Raw genomic sequence first — 19,592 nt, forward strand, 5'->3', positions numbered from 1 at the left:
TCTACCAAGCGCCCTGGAGACTACCGAGAGGCTTTGAGCAGGGGTGATGTGTAGCCTCCCTCATGCTTTACAAAATCTGTCTGACTGCTGGGAAGGGGGGTAGCAGAAGAGGAGGCCGAGGCCACTGAGGTCAGGCAAGGGAGGAGAAGCCACGACCAGGCCAGAGGCTGCAGGGAGGGAGAGTTGGGGACAGACATTTAGGAAGTGGACTGGGCGGGCCAGGCATGGTAACTGGTTGGCTGTGTGGGGCAAGGTGGGGAAGCCCGGGGTGATGCCTGGGCTCTGGCCTGGGTGATGAAGGCACTAGAGGAGCACTACCTAGAACATGTGGGGCAAGAGGGTGAGTTCAGGTTCAGATGCGTGGGTCTGGGAAAGCCCAGGATCTGGGATGCACTTGTGGGTCTGGGGCCCAGGATAGAAAGCGTGGGTCTGTGCTGAAGTGAGGCCTGGCAGTCACAGTTGAGGACAGGTTTGTTCAAGCCGCCTGGGCAGAGCAAGAGCAAAGGGTGGAAGGGAGAGCCCTGGAAACATTCAGAGTGTTCATTCATTCACTGCACAAATCCGCAACGAGCGCCTTCTGCGTAGCAGGCAGCGTTCTCTGGGGGGTTCAGCAGTGAGCGTGAGGGGTAAGGTCCTGTCTCCTGGAGCTCACAGTCTGTGGCAGAGACTGACAGTAACCAGGCAGACCATGCATGAGGACAAATGGTGATGCAAAAGTGCACGGAGAGTATACTTAGTGTATCTTTCAACCTTAAAAAGGAAGGAAATTCTGACACATGCTACAACAAGTTCTTTGACATTATGCTAAGTGAACTAAGCCAGTCACAAAAGGACAAATACTGAATGATTCCACTTATATGGGGTACCTAGAATGGCCAAATTCATAAAGACAGAAAGTAGAATGGGGTTGCCAGTGGCGGGGGGAAGGGAAAATGGGGAGTTGGTGTTTAATGGGTACAGAGTTTCAGTTGGGGAAGATGAAAAAAAGTTCTGGAGATGAATGGTGGTGATGGTTCCATAACATGAATTTTCTTTCTTTCCTTTCTTTCCTTCCTTCCTTCTTTTTTTCTCTCTCTCTCTCTTTCCTGTGTTGGGTCTTCGTTGCTGTGTGGGCTTTCTCTAGTTGCGGCGAGCGGGGGCTACTCTTCGTTGCGGTGCGCGGGCTTCTCATTGTGGTGGCTTCTCTTGTTGCGGAGCATGGGCTCTAGGCCCATGGGGTTCAGTAGTTGTGGCACGCAGGCTCAGTAGTTGTGGCACATGGGCTTAGTTGCTCTGTGGCATGTGGGATCTTCCTGGGCCAGGGCTCAAACCCGTGTCCCCTGCATTGGCAGGCGGATTCTTAACCAATGTGCCACCAGGGAAATCCCGACATGAATGTACTTTAATGTGGGCATACTGAACTGTTCACTTAAAAATGTTTAAAATGGCAAATTTTATGCTATGTATATTTTACCACAAAAATACATTGCTTTTATGCGTATATATTTTTTAAATGCATAGAGAGATGAGAACACAGACTGGGGGTCTGCCCTGGGGTCGGGGGCCAGAGTGTTGGGTGTTTAGCTGAGACCTGAAGGGTGGGTAGGAGTTAAGTAAAGGGGGAGCCCGGAGGGAGTTGTTCCAGGCGGAGAGCACCGCGGGAACAATGGCTGGGAGGCCAGAGGAAACCTAGAGTAGCTAGGGATGGGGAGGTGGCCAGTGTGGCTGCTGGGCAAGGAGCTGGCCTTTACTGCGAGTACAAGGAAGTCACAGGAGGGCCATAACTGGAATTCCATCTTTAAGAGGTGCCCCTGCCTGCCAGGCAGGAGTAGACATGCAGGGGTCTGAGGGGTCCTTTGTCGTCCCCTAGGTGGGAGTCAAAGGCATGGGAGTCAGACAGTCCAGGGATTGAGTCACTTGCCTCCCTTCTGGGTGATGCTAGCCTGATCACCTCACCCCTCTGAGCCTCCGTGGTTTTGTCTGCAAGATGTAACTAATCTTCCCCTTCTCTCAGCGCGAAGATTAAAAGGTGATGGGGCTGGGCGTGCCTCTCTGCCTCCGAGTCTCCAGGCTGCAGGGCTGCACACGTGGAGGCTTGCAGGGCCTGCGGGTGGAAGAGCTAAGGGAGGATGGTGCTGAGGACACCAGACTGAGAGCTGGGTGGGGAAGGGTGGAGGTGAGCCAAGACAGTGTCAGCTGAAGCCAGCTGTCACTCGAGGCAGCCCTGGTGTGTTGGAGGGACTGAGGTCCAGCCCAGGGGTGCGGAGCACAGCTCTGGAGCCAGGCCTCCAGTGTTCAAACTTGGCACTACCTCTTGACCAGCCATGTGACGTGGAACAAGTTACATATCCAGTCTCTTGCCTCTGTTTCCTTGTCTGTTGAGTGGGAATAATAATAGTACATGTCTCAGGTGCAGATTATGAGATGCGTGAATAACTTAGCATACTGCCTGGCAATTCTGCCTGCATACATGCATGTGTGTGTGAGTGTGTGTATGTAACATCACCTTTAATCCTTGTATTAACCTTGTGAGGCAGATATTATAATGCTCTGCTTCATCTGAGGAAATGAAGGCTCAAAGAGGTTAAGAAACCTGCCCAGGGTCATCCATCTATTAAGTGGTAACAGACTGTTAAGTCTCTTTGGGCTGCTGTAATAAAAATTCCCTAGACTGGGTGGCTTAAACAAATTGAAATTTATTTCTCATAGTTTTGGAGGCTGGGAAGTCCAAGGTCAAAGTGCTGGCAGATTCATTGCTGGTGAGGACTAGCTTCCTGGTCTATGGACGGCTCTTTTCACTGTGTCTTCTTCCGTGGTGAAAGGGCTGAGGGAGCTCTCTGGAGCCTCTTTTAAAGGGCGCGAATCCCATTCACAAGAGCTTGACCGTCATGACCTTCTTACCTCCCAAAGGCCCCACCTCCAAATAACCACCGCATCAGGGATTAGGTTTCAACATACGAATTTTGGGGGGACACATTCAGACCGTAGCAAGTAGTACTAAGAGCTGACATTTATTGAGTGCTTAATATGTGTGTGTTACATAAGTTAATTCATATAAACCTCACTATAAACCCCCATTTTACAGATGATAAAACTAAGCACAGAGAAGTAAGGCAACTTGCTCAGGTTCACAGAGCTAGGACGTGCCATAGCCTGGGTTGAATCCCTGTCAGTCTCACTCCACGGTGCTCCCTAAGCGTAGGTGATATTCAAACTGAGATTGGACTCTAGAGCCCCGGTGTTCCCTTCGTAGTGACCACTGCCACCCAAATTGATTGGTATTGTTCCTGCAGACCAGGAGTTTAAAATGAAGAAAGAAGTTAAATGCCAAGGTTAACAGCCAGAAAGAGGTGGGATTTGAACCCAGGTCCCAAGGCTGCACCCATTCCTCAGTGTCACCCTCAACCTTGGAGTCTTTCTTCAACTCACACTTCCTAGCTAACAACCCCTTTTCCCTGACCAACCCCCTGTCTTATTTCCCACTGCACTTACTACCTTCTGATATACTGTGTGATAATTTTGTTATTTATGGTGCTTATTTTCCACCTCCTTCCACTAAATTGTCAACTGCACAAGCACAGGGACTTTTGTTTGCCCACAGATGCAGCCTGCGCTTAGAAGGCTGGACACACAGTAGTTGCTCAACGAGTATGTGGTGAGTGAAATGCAGGTGCTGGCTCCTAGCAGGTTCTGCATCGGGTTCCCAGTCACTGTTTATTCTTTCCTGCCACTGTGTGCAGGCTTCTATGTGAGGCGCTGGGACCTGGAAGTGAGCGGTTTAGCTCCTGCTGCTTGGGCAGCAGACCTTGGCACAGATCCGGCCCTGGTTCAGACTAGCCTAGGAGCTGTGAGAGGGAGGCCGCCTGTCTCCTCACCAACCTTTTCAGAATCCCAAATCAGGCGAGAGGATACTGTTGAGCTTTACTTTCTCAAGCTTGTTTTACAAGAAGCTAGGTTTTTTAAATGTTTGATATAAATTTTTTTGCAGCATTCCGTATACTTTTTCAAACCGCCTTGTTTCTTTGGCTTGTAGTTACAGTTTAGGCCAGTAGAGGGCGACATCTAAATGAGACAGCAGCCACTGAGCAGGGCTATTCATGCTCAGGAAATGCAGATTTGAGGTGAAAAATGGGAGTTTTAGTCACTGATTGACCAGAAGATCTGAAGACTGTGAAAACAGTGTTCAGATAGTGTCAACTAAGCCTTCAGTAACTTTCCATATGCCCCCCCATACACCCCCCCGCTTTATTTTCCCCACAGCAATTAACGCCTTTTAATTTACCACAGAACTTCCACGTGTTGTCAATTCTAAGACACATTCTTCACATTATACCATCTCTGAAATTCAGGTTCATTCTATAATTGATGGCCTATAATAACTTAATTGGCAAATTTTTCTGAGATAAATAAGATTAATGATGCCTCTAAAATGGATAACTAATAAGAATCTGCTGTATAAAAAAATTTAATTTAAAAAAAAGTCAGTTACATAGGACCATGTATTGTCTGATTTCATTTATATGAACCACCCAGAAAAGGCAAATCCATAGAGAAAGTAGATTAGTGGTTGCCAAGGGCTGGAAGGGTTGTAGGGAGTGGGGAGTGAGTGACTGTTAATGGGGATGGGATTTCTTTTGGGAAGATAATGAAAATGTTCTAAAATTGATTGTGGTGATAGTTGCATAACTGCGAACATACTAAAAACCATTGCATTGTATATTCTAAAAGAGTGACTTGTGTGGAATGTGAATTATAGTTCAATAAAATTGTTTTTCAAAAAAGAGATTAATGATACATCTTAAATTTGATGAAATGTGGTTTTATTTATTTATTTTATTCGTGTGTTTAATCTGACTAGATTGTATGCTCTATCAGGGCAGGGATTTTGATCTTTCTTGTTCACTGCTGTCTCCCAGTTCTTAGAACAGTGCCTGGCACATAGTAAGTGCTCAGAAAAATAATTGCCGAATTATATGTGTGGGGTCTCCCAGGAGCCCAGTCTTCATGCTTTCCTCACTCCAAGCTCATGCATCCAGCGGATCTTTCCCAAGACCCCTCACCCCCATCCTGTGCCAGGCCCTAGGCGGCAGAGTGAGGGGCATAGGAATAGATCTTCCCATTTCCCTCCCAGAGCTCCGAGTCTAATGAGGGAGATCCGGGAGGCAGGGCCAGTGAGCTGCAGGCCCAGTTGATTTTGTGTGTGCCTATGCTGGTGGGTTGGGGTACCATCTCTCTGAGGGAACCTGTACTGACCCTGTGGGTCCCCCAGGGCTATATGCAGCCACTGAAGCAGCCAGAGAACTCCTTGCTATGTGACCCGTCGCTGGTGGATGAGATTTTTGACCAGATCCCGGAGCTCCTGGCGCACCATGAACAGTTCCTGGAGCAAGTGCGGCACTGCGTGCAGACCTGGCATGCCCAGCAGAAGGTGGGAGACCTCCTTGTCCAGTCGGTGAGTGGCCCTGCTGTCTACTGCTATAGCCCCCACAAGCTCTGGCCTCTCCTAGGAGGGGCTGGGTGCTGCCATGGACCCCTCCACCCCTCCTGGAGACTGACTCTGATCCCTGATCCAACCCCAGAACTTGACCAGACACTGGTAGTGACCCCAGATCCTGGATTGACCTGAACCTGGACACTGCCCAGCCCTAGAGCTTGGCTGGACTCTGGCATGGATCCCACCCCCAACCAGACACTGACCCTGACCTTGGACCCAATCCCAGTTGCCGGCACTGACCTGACCCTACTCCTGACCCTGAGCTGCCACTGACCGTGACCCAGACCTCAAATGGATGCTCTTCCTGACCTACCTTAACCTGAATGTAAACAGTTGCCCTGATCCTGACCCTGGACTCGGGCTTGATGTTGACACTGGCCTAGTCTTCTAGCTCTTTTCTCTATCAGGCATTTTAATAATAATGGCTATTTGGCACTTATTATGTGCTAGGCATTCTAAATACATTGTACATGTCAACAGCACTAAGGAGAAAGGTATGATTATTCCCAAGTTTAAAGTTGATGACTCTGGGAATTCCCTGGCAGTCCAGTGGTTAGGACTCTGCACTTTCACTGCCTAGGGCCCAGGTTTGATCCCTAGTCGGGGAAGTAAGATCCTGCGAGCTCTGCGGGGCATGGCCAAAGAAAACCCACAAAAGACAAACAAACTAAAAATAAAGTTTATGACTCTGCCATGTAGAGAGAGAAAAAGTAACCTGATCAAAGTCAGTTAGTAAGTGGTGGAGGATTCACCCTCAAGAAACCTGGTTCCAGCGCCCACGCTCTACCCTACCCCATCCGCCCTTTCACCACGGACAGGACTTCCTTCTGCCTGTGAGTTTTTCAAGATCCTGCAGTAGTGATTGGGACCTTAGGAAAGGTGTTGGCTTCAGAGTTCAAAAAGGACTGCAAAAGCAAAACTAATGAACATTCAACTAAATGTTTGTCAAACATAACAAGCCATTTTCTTTAATTGTTAAATTTAGTATTCATTTACATGAATTTAATTCCATTTGAAAAAACTTCAGTTACATTTTGTTATTTTGCCAGAATTCCCAAAAAAGCATGATGATGGATGAGAAATCCTAGCGAAGCACAAACTGAATGTTTACTCAGAGCCAAATAATTCAAAAGTAAAATTGTAAAACTCCTTCCAAAACATTCTACTAGCAAAAAAACACCTTATCTATTTTTATGTGATGTGGGTGTGTTTGCATGTGTTTGTGATGTTGTGGGGTGGACCTTGGGCCCAAGAAGGTCCCTGCTGACCTGCAAATCGATGTGACGAGAACCTTGGCCCGGTGGTGGTGGGACCCCAGCTTGAGTGCTGACATCTCCAGCCCATCACAACCCTCACTGTCACTGGGTTCATCCCCCTGCCTGGACCTTGATGCTGACCAAGGACAGCAGTGGAAGTCTATGCTGACGGAGGGCTCAGCATAGGGTGCCCTGTCCCAGGATCGGGGGCGGGGTGGTTTGAGGGGCTGTCTTCCTCCCTGAGCTGCTTCAGCCTCTGCTCTGCAGCACATCTGGGGTAGGGGAACAAGTGGCCTCTATAACCTAGAACCATGGATTTGGAGGCCCAGAGGGGGCCAGAAACAGCACCACAGGTCACCTGGTCCATCCATGGTGCAGCTGAGACAGGAACTGGGGTGTCAGAACTTGCAGCCAGGGCTTCTGACCGAGAATATCCACATTTAGCCCAGCCATCAGCCAGCCAGCAGGTATTAGCCACCAGGCAGTGTGTGCCAGCCCTGAGCAGGGCTTTACTAGGAGGGATGGGAGCACCTGTCTCCTTGGAGAGGGAAGACTTGTCTTGGGGGATCAGGGAGGCCGGAGGCCAGGTATAGTTCCAGGCAGAGCCCTTGTCAGGGCAGGGAGTACTTCCTGGAGGCGGCAGAACTGGAGCTCAGCCTTAGGGTGGGTGAGATTTGGATGTGGGCAAGGACCTTCCTGGTGGAGGGAATTACATGAGCAAAAGCCACGCAGCGGGAAAGAGCCTGTGTCACTCAGAGGAGGGAGACCTGGCTGGCTGGACTTGGTGGGGTTGGAGACCAGAGGATGGCAAAGCCCAGCCTGAAGAGAGAGAACCTGGTCTGTGCTCACAGAACATATCCAGGCACACATATGTACATGTGCATACGAACACACACAGATAAGAAACGTGTGTGCGTGCACACGCTTAATCACATAGGCACACATATGACATGTACACATGACACAGGAGCACATGCCCAATCCCTTAGAGACCATATCATTTCCAGATGGAGAGAAAAGATGTTGGCTCGCGAATCAGTGGAAACCAGGACAGGGTGAGGTGGGGTAGGGGACACCTTGAGGGTCCCCAACCTGCCTCTTCAACCACAGTTCTCCAAGGACGTCCTGGTCAACATCTACTCTGCCTATGTCGATAACTTTCTCAATGCAAAGGACGCCGTGCGTGTGGCTAAGGAGGCGAGGCCTGCCTTTCTCAAGTTCCTGGAGGTACTGGGGCCGGGCAGGGGGATGGAGGCCACCCTCTGTGGGCCAGCTTTGGGGGCCCCAGGAGCCCTACCCTGTAGACCATCGTCTGCCCTCGGGCTGAGCTGGGGGGGGGGCTTGCTGGGGACCTGTCCCAGGACATTTCCATCTTTGCATGTCATTCCTCACTTGGGTGCCCATCCACCCTGTTTTGGGTTTCAGCAAAGCATGCGTGAGAACAAGGAGAAGCAGGCACTGTCCGACCTCATGATCAAGCCCGTGCAGCGGATCCCACGCTATGAGCTTCTGGTGAAGGTGGGCATGGGGCTGGGTGGGCAGGTGGGCAAAGCCTGGAGGCATGTGGGGATGCAGGGGGCTCTGTGGCCCCCACTTGGTGGAGACACAGGGGTCAGGTAGGAAAGGAAGTCCTCTCTGGAGTCTACCCCCAGTCCCTCCTCTTCCAGCAGTCACTGTGGGGCCCCAGGGCCTGACAGGGGCAGCTAAGCAGAGGTCTGGTGCCCACTCCCACCCCAGGACCTCCTGAAGCACACGCCTGAGGACCACCCGGACCACCCGCTCCTGCTGGATGCGCAGCGCAGCATCAAGCAGGTGGCTGAACGCATCAACAAGGGCGTGCGGAGTGCCGAGGAGGCAGAGCGTCACGCCCGTGTGCTGCAGGAGATCGAGGCCCACATCGAGGGCATGGAGGATGTGAGTGCCGTCCCGCCCCACTCCACCCATGCCTGGTTCCAACCTGGAACTGTGGCCATGTCCACGTCCATAGCAGCGTCTGCATTGTGTTTGCGTCCATCTCTGTCTACATCTGTGTCCTCTCCCGTGTCTGTTTCTGGCCACGTATCCCGTGGCCTGACAACACAGCATCAAGAGGGTGGACAAGATGTTGCTTCCACTGACCTGGCCCGTGGAGCGGGGCCAAGGGGTCACCGGGGTCTGGGGAGGGGAGGGAGTCATAATGAGCCTTCAAGATCCCTTGTCCCTCCTGCCCCACAGCTCCAGGCCCCTCTGCGGCGGTTCCTGAGGCAGGAGATGGTCATTGAAGTGGTAAGAAGTGTCCCGTTATCTGCCCACCCGTCGCTACCTCCCTGCTTTCTCCACACTTCTGCTCACAGCTTCTGCCCACCGGCCTCCTGCTCTTCCACCCCAGCAGGAGCCCTGGGGCATGTCCCAACTCTGCCTTTGCCTCTGGGCATGCAGGAGAGCCCTCCCCCTCCCTGGGCCTGGCTGTCCCCTTGGGCACGGTGGGCAGGAGGGTGGGCCTCTGGGCCTGAATCCTGCATCGGTCCCCACAGAAGGCAGTCGGTGGCAAGAAGGACCGGTCCCTCTTCCTGTTCACGGACCTCATCATCTGCACCACCCTGAAGCGGAAGTCAGGCTCCCTGCGGCGCAGCTCCATGAGCCTGTGAGTGGCCGGGATACGGTTGGGGAGCTCGGGCAGCGGGAGCGGTTGTCCCTCCGTGGGCCCACTCCCCAGCCCTGGCCAGAGCACCCCCTCGGCTCCCCACAGGTACACGGCAGCCAGCGTCATTGACACGGCCAGCAAATACAAGCTGCTGTGGAAGCTGCCACTGGAAGACGCAGACATCATCAAAGGTGGGGCTGGCTCAGGCCTGCCCGGGCTTCTGGGCTTTGGGGGTCTTCCTCTGAGAAACCTGCCTGGAGGGTTTGCGCTGTGGTCAGGTTGGCTGGCCATCTATCTGCTTTTCTGCTTTCTGGCCTCACTTTCCCATCCTGTCCAAGGGGGCTGACGTGCGGGATCCAGTTTGTGCCCTGCAGAGCCGGACCAGCGCCTGTCCGTGCAGACCACCTTCTGACTGGGCAGGGGCCTGCCATGGGCTAGCAGGTGGACTAGGCTGCGGTGGTGCAGGGAGCGCAGACATACCTGTAGCCTTGATTCCGTGCACAAGCGCACGTAGGCGCCTCATAGTAGATGGTGGCGCACTGTTCTGGGCCACCAGTTTTGTGCCTGGGGAACAGACTCACTCAAGTCAGTCCAGTCAAAAGGCTGGTTGGAATGAGCCTTTTGTTTGGGGCTGAGACTGTTGGGAGCTGAGGCAGTGGCTTCAAAGAACGGCTCCTCCGGCTGTGTGTGTCTGTCCCTCCCCCCTCCTCCCCCACTCCCCTCTGGGCCGGTTCTCACTGCTGTCAGCTTTCTCTGCCTCCTCCGAACTCCTGTGATCCATCATGGCCTTTTCTGCATTGTGGCCTTTCTCGCTCAGCTGTTAGCCCCAGCTGCTCCAGGATGCGCAGTTCACCTTCCTGAGTGGGGTGGTGGTTCTGGGATGGTGGTGAAGGCACCTCTGGACTGGCAGGCAGGTCAGGCCCAGACTCTGTCCCTGAGCTCACTTGAGGTGGCCCTCGGGGTGAGGGAGAGGCTCACTCAGCCCCTAGGTGAACCCAGGCCTGCCCCACACGGGCCTCTATGTAGGAAGACAAGCTGATTATTGGTCCAGCTCATCTCTTCTCACCAGAGAACAGGCCGGTGGAGAAAATGACTACCTTTAGGTTAGGTGTCCACACCTGGTCCAGTCAGCTGTGGCCAGAGAGGGCCAGGGTCATAGGGAAGAAAGCGTGGCTGCCCAGGTGGGGGAGGGTTCTGGGGGAACAGTTTCCCCTCAGAAGGAGCAGGAGATAGCCTCAGCCCTGGCTTGTCTAGTACACTCCGCTGCTGTCTACTCAGCCCATTGGTGGGCCACTGGTCCAGGGCGTTCGCCCCCAGCCAGGCCTGTAGGGCCAGCTACTTGGCAGTGGTCAGGTACGGGATAGGACCAGAGGATCTAGGTCGTCAGCTCATTGCTCCCTCCTGTGTGGGGGAATTGAGTCCCTGGTCAGCAAATTTGACTGCCGGAGGCTCTGCCTGCCCAGCTGACTCCCCTGTGGGAGGCTGTACCACCCAACACTCCAGTGTCAGCTGGAGACTGCATAACCTGCAGAGCCGTCTGCCGTTTATTCTTTGTGCTCTTCCAGGGAGTTCTCCAAGGGACCGACACCCTGTGCCAGGTGGCTGTGAATCAGGCCCAGTCCCCTGCTCTTGAGCCTGGAGGTTCTGTCCAAGCTGCCCATTAACTTTGGGGTTAATGTTAACCTGAGGTCTTGTGGTTTACAAGCTGTCAGTTAGTCAGGCTGTTCCCAGCACCCAACTGCAAGTTGGGAGGGGAGGGGAGGGGAGGAGTGTCTGTCCAAGCCTGACCTTGTCTGTGTCTGGATCTGCCCATGGCCTTCCTCTGTCCCCACTAGGGGCATCCCAAGCCGCCAATCGAGAGAACATCCAGAAAGCCATCAGCCGCCTGGACGAGGACCTGACCACCCTGGGCCAGATGAGCAAGCTCTCTGAGAGCCTCGGTTTCCCCCACCAGGTCTGCGCCTTCTGCCTGAGATTCCCTAACCCAGTCTGAAGGAGAAATAACAGCCTTGTCATTTGCCTGAGGGAGAGGACATCGCTGTCAGTTACCTGAGGGGGAAAATACAGCCTCACCCCATCTGAAGGAAGTCATGTGTTCCAGGCCTGAGGATGGAGACACAGCTCCATCCGCAGCTGAGGGAGGAGAGAGGGCCCATCATGTCTATGGGAGCGATCCAGGCTACCTCGTGGTCTCAGGGGGGAAACAGAGTCCCATTTTCTGTCTGAGGGAAAAGGCAGACCCCCAGTCCCATCCCCAGGGCAGGATCAGGCTGTGGGGAGAAGTGAGGCCCTGAAGCCTGGGCCCTCATCCCTGCAGAGCCTAGATGATGCACTACGGGACCTCTCGGCTGCCATGCACCGGGACTTGTCGGAGAAGCAGGCACTGTGCTATGCGCTTTCCTTCCCTCCTACCAAGCTGGAGCTGTGCACCACAAGGCCTGAGGGCACCGACTCCTTCATCTTTGAGTTCCCTCACCCTGATGCCCGCCTTGGCTTCGAGCAGGCCTTTGATGAGGCCAAGAGGAAACTGGGTAAGCCAGGGCCCGGGCCAGTGCCCTCCTCCCAGAACCTCCAGGAAGTGGGCAGCACCTTGCAGCTGTCTGTGACATCAGGAGCCAGAAATCCCGAGACTGCTATGTCCTATGTTCCAGTCCCTGCTGGTGGGAGGGTGGACTTAGACTTCTGCAGAGAAATATAGGACTTCCCCAGGACGTCCTCCTTGGCAGGGATTCTGTGGATAAGGTCAGCTTAGGGCAGGGGCCCTATCGCGGGAGTGGATGGCCGGGACCTCCCCCCCAGCGCCCCCCCCCCCCCCCCGCCCACACACACACTGAGCAGGCCTGGATCAGGGAAAGCTGTTGATTGAGGTCCATAGAAAATCCTTAGAGACCTCTGGGTCTACCTCTTTCATTGTACAGATGGGAAAATTGAGGGCAAGGACAAGTAGGACATAACCCACAGCCACCTCATTCTCCCTGGAGAGACCCTGAGAGGCAGGAGAGGAAGGGAGACAGGCGAGGTCAGGACCAGGGTGAGGTGGGTGCTAAGTAGTGTCTGTCTGTCCATCTCCACTACAGCCTCCAGCAAAAGCTGTCTAGACCCTGAGTTCCTGAAGGCCATTCCCATCATGAAAACCCGCAGCGGCATGCAGGTGTGTGTATGCACCTGGGTAGGTGGGGGCATGTAGTCTAAGCCAGCATGTGTTCGTGTGTTTTTGTTCTGTGTACAGCATCATGTACATGTCTTGCACATTGCAGTGGCTCCCTAGGTCTTTGTACAGCTCTCTGCACAAGCACATGGACAGTGCATGTGTGTCCCATGTATATGGGTACATTTGTGCATGTATGTATCTGTGCATGTGAACAGAACTATACCATTGATGTGAAAGTGTCTCATTTATGTGCTTGTATAAGTCTGCATACATATGGACAAAAGTTACCATTTTTCGCATTTGTTACACGTACATGTATGTGTGATCATATTTGGAGTAGATATATGTGTACACACATATATGAATATATGATGCCTATATCACAGAGGGATGTGTGCATTTGATGTGTAAAGAGTGTCACGTGTGCTGTATGTGTGCACGTGTATGCATAGGGTGTGTTGAGAATCCAAACACACCCACGAGGGCCTGGAGAGCAGTGTGGAGTTGGCAGCAGTTCCTCCATTCATCTTCCCCTGTCCTTTGGCGCTTTCCGCAGTTCTCATGCGCAGCCCCGACCCTGAGCAGCTGCCCAGAGCCCACGCCCGAGGTGTGGGTGTGCAACAGCGACGGCTACGTGGGCCAGGTGTGCCTGCTGAGCCTGCGCGCCGAGCCTGACGTGGAGGCCTGCATCGCCGTCTGCTCCGCCCGCATCCTCTGCATCGGGGCCGTGCCAGGCCTGCAGCGCCTGTGCCACAGGTGAGGCGCCGGCCGGAGACGGGGTCCCCGCCCCCAACACACACTGCGGCCGCTCCGACGTGGTGTGGGCGTGTCCTGGGGATGTGGGCGGGGCCTGGAGGGCGTGCCGGCGAGTGCGGCAGAACCTGGCTACTAGCGGCCCTCGTCCCCACCGCTTCGTCTCGCAGGGAGCGGACTGCGTCTCTGAGGAACCCCCCAGAGAGGGCACCCGAGCCCACCGGGCCGGAACTGGACGTCGAGGCGGCAGACGAGGAAGCGGCGACGCTGGCTGAGCCGGGGCCCCAGCCCTGCCTGCACATTTCCATTGCGGGCTCGGGCCTGGAGATGGCACCAGGCCCCCCAGAGGGTGACCCCCGCCCGGAGTTGGTGCCCTTTGACAGTGACTCTGACGATGAGTCTTCGCCCAGCCCCTCAGGGACCCTGCAGAGCCAGGCCAGCCGGTCCACCATCTCCTCTAGCTTTGGCAGTGAGTATCCAGCTGGGGCTGCTGGCAGGGTGGACTGCCCAGAGCAGGGGGCAGCCCAGCTGTTAGTGATGGGTGAGTAGGGATGGGCATAGGCAAAGGCATGGAATCAAGCCTCAGGATGTTAGCACAGAGAGCACTGGGGGCAGCGGCTATGACAGCAAGGATCCAGAGAGCATGGGATAGTCCGGCTGGATCCTGAGGACCAGTTGAGGAGGATGGAGCAGAAGGGGTGGAGTGCTTGGTCCCTCTGTCCCTGGTGGTGGCTTGGAGGGGGCCTGGCTAGGACTAGGAGCCTGTAGCACGGAGCTGTCAGTCCACAAGGTAACAAGGGCTGAGCTGATGCAGAGGTCTGGGGGTGTGGGGAGAACAATGGTGGGAGGCCCTGAGGCGGGGCATGGCCCAGAAGGGTGCATTGAGGGAAGATTAAGGTCTGGAAAGATACCAGGTCTTGGGCCTGGCAGAGGGGAATGGAGAAGGAGACCTTTGTCTTCCTCAGACGAGGAGGCCCCGAGCTCCAAGGAGGCCACAGCAGAGGCTACCAGTTCGGAGGAGGAGCAGGAGCCTGGCTTCCCACCACTGTCCGGCTCCTTCGGGCCTGGCAGTCCCTGCGGCACCAGCCCAATGGATGGGAGAGCCCTTCGCCGGTCCAGCCGTGGCTCCTTCACCCGTGGCAGCCTGGAGGACCTGCTGAGCGTCGAGCCTGAGGCCTACCAGAGCTCTGTGTGGCTGGGCACTGAGGATGGCTGGTAGGGATAGGGGAGGTGCTGGGGTCATGGTACCAGAACCTGAGGTCCCTGTTTTAGAACTTGTATGGTGTCCTGAAGCAGAAGTGGGAGGGTTTTGGTTCAGACCTCAAGGGCACTGCCAGCCGGGGCTGCCGGAGGGTCTGAAACCTACAGGGAGGCCGTGGGATTTGGGTACCTTGGGCGGGCACCTGCCAGGAGGAGATCCTGGTGGAGGCAAGTAGGCAAATAGGGGTGACTGCAGGGATTGGTATGCCCGAGCACTTGTCACAGGTGCGCACCACTGACCCACAGCGTCCACGTGTACCAGTCCTCTGACAGCATCCGTGATCGCAGAAACAGCTTGAAGCTCCAGCACGCGGCCTCTGTGACCTGCATCCTGTAAGGCCCCTGGATGGCTCTTCTGGTTCAGACCCTTCTCAGCTACACATGCAGACCTCCTTCTGCACCCCCGGGTCCCCTTCCCTACTGGCCCCTCCTTTCAGTGGCCAGAGGCCTGCCCTAGGCTAACCGTGCCTCTCACACACCGTGTCCTTGTGCAAGTCACTACCTCTTCTTAGACTCAGGTGCCCACCACCTAGAGAACGGGGGGTGGGAGGAGGTGGTCTCTCAGGAACCGTAGCCGTTCCATCTGCAATTCCCTGGACCCAGGTGATCTCCTTCGGCTTCTTGAAACCCTTGATGACTCCTTTTCCTTGCCTAGGTATCTGAATAACCAGGTGTTTGTGTCTCTGGCCAATGGAGAGCTCGTGGTCTACCAAAGAGAAGTAGGTGAGTGCCCACCCCTCCCCCGCCCCCTTGGAGCCCCTTTGCTGGTGTTGGATTTCCCTCTTGAGCAAGCTGGGGCCTTGGGGCCACAAGTCTACAGGTGTGACTTTGGGTGACTCCCAGGTCTTCTCGGGGTTTTGGTGTGCTCATTGATAAATGAGGTTATCAGCACCTTATTTCAGGGGAGGGTGAGGCTCAGTGCAATACTAGATTGAATTTGCTGTTCTTTTTACCCCACTCCCACCCCAGGCCATTTCTGGGACCCCCAGAACTTCAAATCGGTGACCCTGGGTGCTCAGGGGAGCCCCATCACCAAGATGGTGTCTGTGGGTGGGCGGCTGTGGTGTGGCTGCCAGAACCGAGTCCTTGTCCTGAGTCCTGACACGCTGCAGCTGGAGGTATCGGGGATGGCCGTGGGGTTGGGGAATTGGTGCTTGGGGTGAGCCAGGCCCACGAGAGAGGAGATGGGACCACGGGGCCGTAAAAAAGCATCCGGCTGAGAGGTCAGGGCTTTCCCCTGACCCCTGTATGAATCTGGGCCAGCCCCTGTCCTTCTCAAATCCTTATTTCCTTTCTAGCTGATGAGGACTGCAGCAAGCGCCCCATGTACCTTAGAATTCTTTATTCCTCCTCCCTGCCCCCAACCCCATTTCTCAACTCAGGCATTGGCGTCTTTGGGGGGTGGACAAAGGTCCTTCCTGATGTCAGTATCCCTTAGCATTACTCTGGCCTTTAGTCCTGATTTGATTTATATATACATTAGAGATTGTCAGCCTGGTAGTATCCAGGGGTAACTACAGTTCCCTTGATTTCCCTTTCACTTACCCCATCGTGGGCTGGGCTGGGAGTGTAGAGGTGTAGAGCCGGGTTCAGGCCCAGGTTTGTGACTGACTTGCTGGTGTTCTTGGGCAGGTTCCTTTCCCTTCTAGACTTCAGTTCCCCAGCTGTACAGGGTGAAGCCATTGATTGCTCTTAAAACTCTTCAAGATTTGAACTTCTCTGATCATTAACTCACTCAAATTTCATGGGGAAAAGGCACTTCCATTTTAATTCCTGAGGTTTCAGTGAAACCAAGGTTTGAAAGGTTAATCCTCCAGACCAAGGAGCGAGGCTGCCTTTGCTGTCAGTCCGGTGGGCTTTCTGGGGAGGTTTGGTGTCAGTTGTCAGGAGGGAGGGATGGGCACTGGTGAAGCACAAGGCAGGGAGGGGCCAGCGAAGGCAGGCCTGTCAGTCACCCATCTGCTCTCTACCCCCGCCCCCCAGCATACATTCTCCGTGGGGCAGGATTCCAGCCGCAGCGTGGCTTGCATGGTGGACTCCAGCCTGGGCGTGTGGGTGACACTGAAAGGTAGTGCCCATGTGTGTCTCTACCATCCAGACACCTTTGAGCAGCTGGCAGAGGTAGATGTCACACCTCCCGTGCACAGGATGCTGGCAGGTACTGACCTCAGTCTACCACTGCCCCTTCCCTTGGAGCCTTGCTGTCCCTGGTATTGAGGCTGAGCCAGGGCCAGGACTCGGCCCCAGCACTGGTCTGTCTCCCACCCCAGGCTCAGACGCCATCATCCGGCAGCACAAGGCTGCCTGCCTGAGGATCACAGCACTGCTGGTGTGTGAAGAGCTGCTGTGGGTGGGCACCAGTGCCGGCGTCGTGCTCACCATGCCCACCTCACCCAGTACCGTCAGCTGCCCTCGGGCGCCTCTCAGCCCTGCTGGCCTAGGCCAGGGACACACTGGCCACGTCCGCTTCTTGGCCGCAGTCCAGCTTCCAGATGGCTTCAACCTGCTTTGCTCAACCCCACCATCTCCCCCAGACACAGGTGTGTCTACACATCCTACTCAAACCCAGGGACCTCGGCTTTGGGTTTAGGACTCCGCACTGTCCTGCCAGAAGAAGGTTAAGAGGGAGGAAAAATGTCATACAGAGCTGGAAGTGGCATATATTACAGGAAATAGGCTATAGAAACCCCAAAATAAAATCTATTAGGATACTCTGTGTGTGTGTGTGTGTGTGTGTGTGTGTGTGTGTAAAATTCTGTCCAGACAATGTCATGAGAATGAGGGAGTGAACTACAAGCTAAGAATTAGAATATGGCGCAGGAAGGGATATATACAACAGGAAATAAAACAGGACTGGAAATGATGTATAGGGCAGGAAGTAGAGTCAGGAAGTGACGTGCAGAGCAGGAAATAGAAATAGAGTGGCAGATAGGATAGGAAAGGGACCCTGAGGATTAGAAAGTGAAACATATTAGGAAATGTACATGAAGGAGGTCCCAGTTAGCAAAGTCTTGTTTGGCAGGACAGGAAATCGTACTCCCAAGAGGTAGTAGCTGTGGCATCAGGAAGCAGGGAAGCCTCGGTCAGGAGTTGTCTGGGTCCAGAGAAGACTTAAGTTGCCTAACTGGGAAAGGGCTGTTGGAAGTGGGAAATGAGTATGAAGAGAGCCAGGTTGAGATGGTGCCACCCCCAGTCACCTCCAGGCTAATGGATCCTCCCCTCCGCCCCCCAGGCCCCGAGAAGCTGCCCTCACTGGAGCATCGGGACTCCCCTCGGCACCGAGGCCCTGCCTCGGCCAGGCCTAAAATGCTGGTTATCAGTGGAGGCGACGGCTACGAGGACTTCCGACTCAGCAGTGGGGGCGGCGGCAGCAGTGAGACTGTGGGCCGAGACGACAGCACAAACCACCTCCTCCTATGGAGGGTGTGACCTTGTCCATGGTGGCCCAGGACTCGCCCGCCCACCTGCCCTCAGCCTGCTTGCCTCTTCCAAGCCCACAGGCAGACCCCGACCAGGAGTGTCTGACCAGGGCCGCACCCCTGCCTGCACGGGCCGCCTCCCATCCTCGTGGAAGCATTCCTGACGGAGCACCTGTGGGCCAGCCGGGCCAGGGCCTTTCCCGGCCCTCTCTCTGGCTGCTCCGGGGCTCCCAGTCATGATGGGGGTGGGGAGGGGGGCACGTGGGCTGCCCAGGACCTCTGTCCCTGGAGCTTCTACCAAAGACACGGCCGGGCCTGGACCCCACAGGGCTGGGGAGGGCCATGTGCAATATTTGGAGGGTTTTCTGGGGGCAGTGGGAGGGCTAGGGGATGGAATCCTTTCCCATGTACAGTATTTATGTTTCTTTTTAGATGTGTATCTTCCCAAGCACTTATTTATGCAATGACCTGGGGCAGGGAGTGATGTGAGAAAATGACAGAAGAAGAAAAAAAAAAAAACGCTATTCTTGCCCTAGGAACCACCCTGGGACCCTAACTAGCCTTCCTGGAGGGACCAGTCCCCCTCTCATTATGTACGCACACACACACACTGCATGGTTGGGGCACTAAAACGCTGCCTCTTAACATACACGTTCCACAGCCTCGTCCTGACTGGGCTGCCCTCCAGTATCCAGAGAAAAGGGCCAAGTCCCCTCAGTCATCCGGAACGAGGTGATGACTACAGGAGGCAGTGACTCCCATCCGGGGTGGGGGGGCTTCCCCAGGCCTTGGCATTTCCTTGCTTGTTGGCAGTGCCTTAGTGGTTTCTGAATTTGGGAACACTGACTGGGCCTTGGCCAGGGCGCTCTCCTGGCCTGAGCAGGGAAAGGGCCCTCGCTCTCCTCACAGTTGCCCCCCAGCCCCTGTGTCTCATGCACTGGCACATATGGTCACCTTGGGAGGGTGGACCTAGGAGCCCCCTCACTCTGACCACTGACTCCCTCTCTTCACACCCTCTCCTGCCAGGGGCAGCCCTTCCAGGAAGGATGCCCAAAGCTGAGGGGCTGGACATGGCCTCTTCGGCTGGGAAGGCTACCATGGAGGGCAGCCTCTCCCCTGCCCCCCGACTGCAGGAGCCAGTCTGACCCCAGCCCCCGTGCTTCTTCAGCTGCAGCTCCAAAGGTCTGGTGTCAGTTGGGGTTTGTTTTTGTTCTGTTTGGTTCAGTTTTTGTTTGGGGTGGGCGGGTCATTGCGGTCTTAGACTATGTTTCTCTTGCTACCAAACAGTCATGTATTAACTTCCCTTCGATGATGAAGTTTAAAGAGTCAATAAATAGAAACACCAAATGACTGGTCCCCATCGGCAGCCGTGGAGGCCTCCTGCCAGCAACCTCAGGGCTCCCTAGCTGCGTGGGCCTCCCAACAGCCACCCACTTGGGCAGAAGTGGGACTCAGAGACCCAGAAGAGCGCTGAGATGGCAGGGCAGCCACTGATGTGCTGTGCTTTCCCAGGCAGGTCACTGCCTCTGTCTGGGCTGCAGCTTCCTCGTCAGGAAAACCAAGAGTTGTGCTAGTCAGATGCTCTATAACCAGGGCTGCATGTTAGAATCCCTTACAGGTTACATTGTAAGCACAGAGCATAATACATAAATTATAC

General features: G+C 54.7%; 1 protein-coding gene across 2 annotated transcripts in view; it reads left to right on the forward strand.

The window, feature by feature from the left end:
• ARHGEF17 (Rho guanine nucleotide exchange factor 17) overlaps window positions 1–19,282 on the forward strand; it is a 57,885-nt gene extending 38,603 nt beyond the window's left edge. For both annotated transcript variants that reach the window (XM_067750235.1, XM_067750234.1), the window contains 19 exons: window positions 5,249–5,431; window positions 7,840–7,956; window positions 8,155–8,247; window positions 8,467–8,643; window positions 8,944–8,994; window positions 9,243–9,352; window positions 9,458–9,543; window positions 11,188–11,306; window positions 11,670–11,883; window positions 12,430–12,503; window positions 13,060–13,259; window positions 13,427–13,725; window positions 14,222–14,471; window positions 14,763–14,849; window positions 15,172–15,239; window positions 15,486–15,634; window positions 16,500–16,674; window positions 16,787–17,056; window positions 17,749–19,282. In XM_067750235.1, coding sequence (XP_067606336.1) covers window positions 5,249–5,431; window positions 7,840–7,956; window positions 8,155–8,247; window positions 8,467–8,643; window positions 8,944–8,994; window positions 9,243–9,352; window positions 9,458–9,543; window positions 11,188–11,306; window positions 11,670–11,883; window positions 12,430–12,503; window positions 13,060–13,259; window positions 13,427–13,725; window positions 14,222–14,471; window positions 14,763–14,849; window positions 15,172–15,239; window positions 15,486–15,634; window positions 16,500–16,674; window positions 16,787–17,056; window positions 17,749–17,945 — 2,919 coding nt within the window. In that variant the 3' untranslated portion in view covers window positions 17,946–19,282. The remainder of the gene's footprint in view (window positions 1–5,248; window positions 5,432–7,839; window positions 7,957–8,154; window positions 8,248–8,466; window positions 8,644–8,943; window positions 8,995–9,242; window positions 9,353–9,457; window positions 9,544–11,187; window positions 11,307–11,669; window positions 11,884–12,429; window positions 12,504–13,059; window positions 13,260–13,426; window positions 13,726–14,221; window positions 14,472–14,762; window positions 14,850–15,171; window positions 15,240–15,485; window positions 15,635–16,499; window positions 16,675–16,786; window positions 17,057–17,748) is intronic.
• The last annotated feature ends 310 nt before the right edge of the window (window positions 19,283–19,592 follow it).

The sequence above is a fragment of the Pseudorca crassidens genome, chromosome 9 (assembly GCF_039906515.1).
Source record: "Pseudorca crassidens isolate mPseCra1 chromosome 9, mPseCra1.hap1, whole genome shotgun sequence".
NCBI lineage: Eukaryota > Metazoa > Chordata > Mammalia > Artiodactyla > Delphinidae > Pseudorca > Pseudorca crassidens.